Below are 6,000 nucleotides of genomic sequence, written 5' to 3'. Positions count from 1 at the left end.
AAAAATCACATTTTTTATGGGAAAAGAATGAATGCAGCTTTACATTTAGTGTGAACTCAGACACGAAGGGACTTCTCTGTCACTGAAATCTCCACGCAACGAACCACAGCCACTCTGAGCCCGGCAGCTTTTTCTTTAACTGTGTGTGAAGTGCTGAAGTTGAACCAACACGGTGTAAACTGGCATCAGGAGGAATCCTTTTTGTCTCTGCTCATCATTTCGATGCGTGACGTCTGCAGTTGCGCACTTCCGTAAAATACTGCGTTTTACCCATAAAAGGTTAAAACTCGCTCTTGGTAATTTATTCATTAAAAAGACCTCTATTGTCGTGTTTTAAAAAAAGATGTCTGCTGAAATTCCATCTGAATTTCCTGGGCTGATTTGGATATTTGTGGGGAATAAAAACTTGGGGGGAAGTGGTGAAGGCTCCAGCCAGAAGTCATGCACCTGCGCTCTCTCTCTAACCTCACTGTTTCAAACTTGTGCTCAAACTGTTCGCTGCATTCATGGCGAAATAAACACATCAGTAATTTGAACGGATCAAGACACAGAGGAGAGAGAGGAGGAGTTTATTTTCTTTTTTCTTCTGTTTTTTAAGGATTTGGTTTATAGCTTTGCACTATTGGGGCTTGCAGTCGGTCAGCCTGCGGTGCTGGCTGTGCGTAAAATCTGGCAAAAACTAAGGTGTTAAAATGTCTTAAATCCAGTTAAACATTTTAAATAGAGACTTTTTTGTAAACTTGCCTTTATTTTTATTTGAATTGTTTCGCCATTAAAATGGAAACATATGCGGGCAGCAGAGGGTTATAGCCCACTTCAGTTTATTATCACTTTATTTTTTTTATCCTCAGAGAAACTCTTCTATGGTTAGTCAAGTGTCAACAAATGGGAGTCTTTTACGTGGGGGCGTGGGGTAATTTCGATTAATGAAAATGTACTACATAAAAATATCAGCTATAGATGGAGATTTTTGTTTAGATTGTAGGTTTTTGTTCAGCAGCTGGAGCTCATATTTAAATTTTAAGTGACACGTGTTCACGTACATACCACCCATCCATTTAGGCTGACTATTAAATTTGCACTCAAAAAAAATGTCCTACCCTACCACCTCCGCCGTCTCCCCCACTGCTCCCTAGAACCTCCGCTCCCTCCCGCCCTCTCTATCGGCCCCGAGCTGCCCCTACACTGTTGCCGGTGAGAGCTACTAATCCCCTGCGTCCACGGTTTACTCTGAGCCCGTATTTAATTCCTCTAAACCCCCAGCTGCCGCCCTGGTTACTCACTGAACACGACAGACTGTGAACCGCTCTGGTTATTAATAATTCACCAGCCCTCCGCTCCGCTTCTTCGGCCGCGGCCGCAGGACACCGTTTCGTCCTCAGTGGTGCGTGCAGGCGGCCACGCTGTGCGCTCACTTCTCGCATTTTGTTTACTTAATTATAGCTGCTCGATGTCACACACTCACACACTCACACACAGTCGCGCACACGGGGAGACAGACGCACGTTTCACCTCTTTGTTTTTGGGTTTCAGATCACAGACCGTCCGCTGAGGTCCCGCTCGCGGATGTTGCGACACTCGCGCTGCCACATGCTGAGTTTTGTTTCAGACGCGGTCCTCCCAGCAACTTTGTGCCGACACTGAGAAGGGGGTGGAGGACAGGTGGAGAAGAACCGAGAAGCGGACTGCACTTTTACGTGATCGGCGACGCCTGAGCATGCAAGGGGAGAGAGCGCGCGGCGTCCAGTCTGGAGGAGCAACAGCTGATTTGGTGAGCGCGTGAGCTGAGAGCGCAGGGCAGGCTACTTACTGTCGGTGCGCGGCCAGGCTTCTGCTCCGACACTCGGGCTCTGACGGTGCAGCGTCTCGGTGGCACGTAGCTCGGGGACTCGGTGCGGGGACGTGACGGCACCGGGACTGAGAGTGCAGCCAGGCGCGCGCAGCTTCGAGTTTCGTGGAACTATCACGAGTTGAAAGCCGCACATAAACACCTTGCATGAAGAAGTCGGGAGGCAGACCGCTTGGATTGTACGACTCTGCGTCCCGTTTGCCTGGACTGAGAAGAGCTGACTTCACTTTATCCCAAAAAATGTTTACCGGGCAGCAGGCCGTGCATTAGGGCTCTTTTGCTTCCGGTATAAGGCCCAGCTGAGCAAGAAACCGAGCAGTTTTCTCTCTCCCACTCACTTTTTTTTTTTTTTTTTTTGGAAGCCGAACTTTTCAGAGTGGAAAATGGGTCTTTGAGAGTGTTGGCACATATCCTCACACCACAATGGTACGTGCTATGTAAACCAATAATTTGCTCATTTATGCAGTCAGCTTTGACAATCATTGTACTTGTTCATCGTTTTAATGGTTCTGTGCTTTATAGTTTAGTGAGCTATCTTATATTTCGTGTGCGTGTGTGTGTGTTTGTGTGTGTGTGTATTTGGTGTGGCTAATGTGTAACAGTCACAAAGTATGTGCCAAGTCCCTCCACCTACCTGAATCTGTTTGCTGTCACAGTTAGACTCATTAGGATCTTATGGTTGTTTTAAAAATGTGGGGAGATTTCCTTGCTAAGGAGCTGCATGTACATTTGAAAGGATGTTGCTGGAAGGAAAACCTAATCCACCTTATTTTAATAGTTACATACGTTGTTGCCAATTTTTTCTTTCCAACCTGCTGGCCAAATTAGTGTCCAGCCCTCTCAGTTCACCGCTCGATGCCTACTGCCTTCTGCCGTTTCATCCACACGGAGAACATGACTCCTCTCACAGACTGGGCTAGTCTATTTATAGTCGCATATATGATAGGACCTATGGCACAACATCCATAATAGAGGTGTCATACAGTATGTAAAGGTTTCACTGTTGCATGTGGGAAGGATCCTAGAGCACAAATCCCACCTAAAGGCAAGGTTTACCAGAGTCTGGAAAGTTGGCTGTAGCAGGATGGAACTTATTGTTTGCGCCAGCGTTCTATTAAGTGGCCATTTGATTTGTGCGTAATTACGCAGGGACTAAATCCTTAATTACGCAGGTGGTTTAGTTGTCCCATTCAGGGAAATCCAGTGGTATCACAAAGCAAACGTTTGTAATGCTTCTCGAACTCTAACTGAAGTTTGTTTGAGGATTCTTTAAGCAGACATCAGCTTATGAGATTTTATCCAAGGTTTCCTTTTTCGTTTGAGTTGAGTCCTTTCAAACAGAAGACGTTTTTCATGTTTTATCCCGATTTTCTTTTAACATGTTAAATGAGAAATCTACTCTCTGTGAGACTTGCGAAAGCATTCATTTGAATGAAGTGCTTTTAGGTTTTAAAATTAGTAATAAGAAAGTCTGTTTTATGCAAAACTATGAAAGAGAGCTCACACATCCTTGACCCTTAGAAATTCTTTTTTGGCATGAAATGTTTCAAGTCAGGCAATAGTTAGGGGAACCTCCCACATACAACCTTGAAGCTGCTTAGATACCCAGGAATGGATCTTATTTGCACATGAATATGGAAGATTATTAGTATGAATAATTATTTGTTTACGAGCATCCTTGCTGACATGGCAGCTGCCCAAGAAGCTCATCAGTAAAAATGATACAGAATTCAGGACAGGCCTCACATGAGATTATCCCCACTTGTTATTCTCCTACTTATAGCAGCAACTCACCTCTTTTAAAAAAAACCTTATTTATTTATTTTCAAAGGCTATATGTGTGTTGTGTTGATTTTGTGCCAAACACTTCAACTGCATGTTAGTTTAGTCAGACGGCACTGGAGGCATCTGTCAATCAGTGTCAGACTCCTGTTAGCTTTCCCCGAGGCCAGTTCGCCATCTCTGCCACAGAAATAAATATTCAAACACTACTTTTCTTTACAGATGATCTATATATACACGAGGATTTATAGGTTATGGATTTTTCCCTATGTGCCAGAAAGTAAACAGAAAGTTTGAGCCATCATCAGGAAATACAAAGATGACATTATGGGTCCAAAATGATGATTTACAGACAGACCGGACCTTTACAATAAGCAATGCAAGCGGTGTTTTAAATATATAGCCAAATGCAAAGTTTACACTGGATTCTCCGTGGTAAACATATGTGTGATATATAGTGCAGGAACTAAAGATTAAAAAAAATAGAATCACAGAGTGCTGTGTAAATAGCTGTGGTAACTGGATCCTGCACTCTGCCTCTGTGTGTGTGTGTGTGTGTGTGTGTGTGTGTGTGTGTGTGTGTGTGTGTGTGTGTACAGCCCACCACATGATGATCAGACAAGCGGTTTTCCAGTCTTGTGTGATCTCCATCTTGGCCGTTGTTGCCAGTGATGTCATCCCTCACTGTATACAGAATATTATGCTATTATGTTTGTCCTGGCCTTGACGTTTCTCTGGAAAAATAAATAAGGCTTCAAGGAGGCTATAATAGCTTATGCAGCGTGTAAGCTTTTGCTGTAGTTTAAAGATGGAAACTCTGATATACAGTCAAACAGCATAAATATTAGTATAGTGAGCTCAGATGTGCTTGTCAGGTTGACTGGTTTTTAAGCTGTTGTGATTTTAACAGTGTGCAGCTGAGGGGCTACAGTGGATATATCACGAGCTGTAATCACCTCAGTCATTCAGCTTCCTTAATATGAGATCCTTGTTGTGCTAAACGAATCACAAGTTCATGAAAGAGTGTCTCAAAAGATAAAACGTACAGTAATACTCCAGTGGTTTACTGGTTACAGTTGGGGTAGTCTGAGCTAAGCTTAGCTAAGCTAATAATTCAAACTGAGAAAAGCTGAATCCCAGATCTCAGTGCAGCTCAGTAACATCTTTCATTAAATTCAATTCAACTTCATTACATTTTCATTAAGTTAAGCTCACTCAGCTCAGACTCCATTCCTATACTGGTAATATATTTTTTGTGTGTGTGCGTTTAATAGACTGAAATGTCAAGAAAACTCTAGTGACATCATTATGACATCAACAGGGCAGTTTTTTTTTGGGCCTCAAAACATTTTTAGCATTTTTAATAGACCCACGAAACACATGACAAATGGTTTTACAGGCTGGACAGTGCTCTGTATAGTAAATACAATGAATGGATTCTAAATGGAGTATTTTCATATTTATCCATTTCAGTATTACTACTCTAAAATCCTTATATCACTGCTGAGTGCAATACACAGATCTGAATCTTTAAAAACAACATTTCTTATGCTGAACAGGGTCACAGTCTGCATGCCTGTTGGTTGCGTTTTCAGAATATTGCTGTATTCAACATCTTAACAACCAGCCTGAAGCTGGACAGAAGCGATTAACTCATTAACTCAGTCGTGGTGTACTATTGCTAGTTAAACCTTAACATTGTTCTTGGAGAGAAAAAAGCGAACCACTGCACTCACAGACGTGTGTGCCCCACTTTTTTCTTTACTATTTTCTCTTACCCACCAACCGGTTGCAGCAGATGCTTACATAAGACTGGTTCTGCTGGAGGCCTCTTCCTTTTAAAAGGGAGTTCTTCCTTCTCATCATCACCAACTGCTTCCTCATAGCAGACTGTCTGATTGTTGGGGATTTTCCTTTCATTCTGCTTCTTCTTTAACTTACAAAACACCTTTGTTAAGAATTGTTAAGAAACCATATCGAACATCTGCAACGCTCAAAGTCTGAGTGCAGCACAACTGAAACTACCAGCACACACGGCACCGCCAAATTAAAATGTTGCGATTGCTTCATCAAGTTACTACAGTTATAAATGTCTTTATATTGACCGTGTTCTGGCGGCTACGCTGTGCTCTGCAAGTTTGCTCAAACGAGCAGACGCGAGCAAGAGAATGAAGGTCAAATCCAAGAAAAACGGGGTGTAAACATTAAGATTGTAAGATTTCATCAAAGGCCCGAGAGGTCACGGGATTCAGCTGTATTTAGAAAGAATGCCACATTACTGTGTTTTACAGGATGTTTTGACAGTTGTTTGCTACAGTTAATACAAAAAAGCATCTCATAGAACAAAATCAAAATCTAAACATATATTT

The 6,000-nt window shown here is 42.5% G+C and overlaps 1 protein-coding gene across 4 annotated transcripts in view; it reads left to right on the top strand.

The window, feature by feature from the left end:
• The first annotated feature begins 1,209 nt into the window (after positions 1 to 1,209).
• Positions 1,210 to 6,000, top strand: part of nfixb (nuclear factor I/Xb) — a 136,152-nt gene continuing 131,361 nt past the window's right edge. Inside the window, exons 1-2 of one of the 4 annotated variants that reach the window (XM_085270079.1) lie at positions 1,210 to 1,384; positions 1,534 to 2,275. In XM_085270079.1, coding sequence (XP_085126205.1) covers positions 2,273 to 2,275 — 3 coding nt within the window. In that variant the 5' untranslated portion in view covers positions 1,210 to 1,384; positions 1,534 to 2,272. Of the gene's footprint in view, positions 2,276 to 6,000 lie in introns of all 4 variants that reach the window. The other 3 variants (XM_085270082.1, XM_085270090.1, XM_085270094.1) reach the window with 3 other exon arrangements.

The sequence above is a fragment of the Mchenga conophoros genome, linkage group LG4 (genome assembly GCF_057382185.1).
Source record: "Mchenga conophoros isolate Kocher_MC1m ecotype Shallow Benthic linkage group LG4, M_conophoros_male_GT1.1, whole genome shotgun sequence".
Classification (NCBI taxonomy): domain Eukaryota; kingdom Metazoa; phylum Chordata; class Actinopteri; order Cichliformes; family Cichlidae; genus Mchenga; species Mchenga conophoros.
Note: the sequence above shows the minus strand (reverse complement) of the source record. Positions and strands in the feature narration are given on the sequence as shown.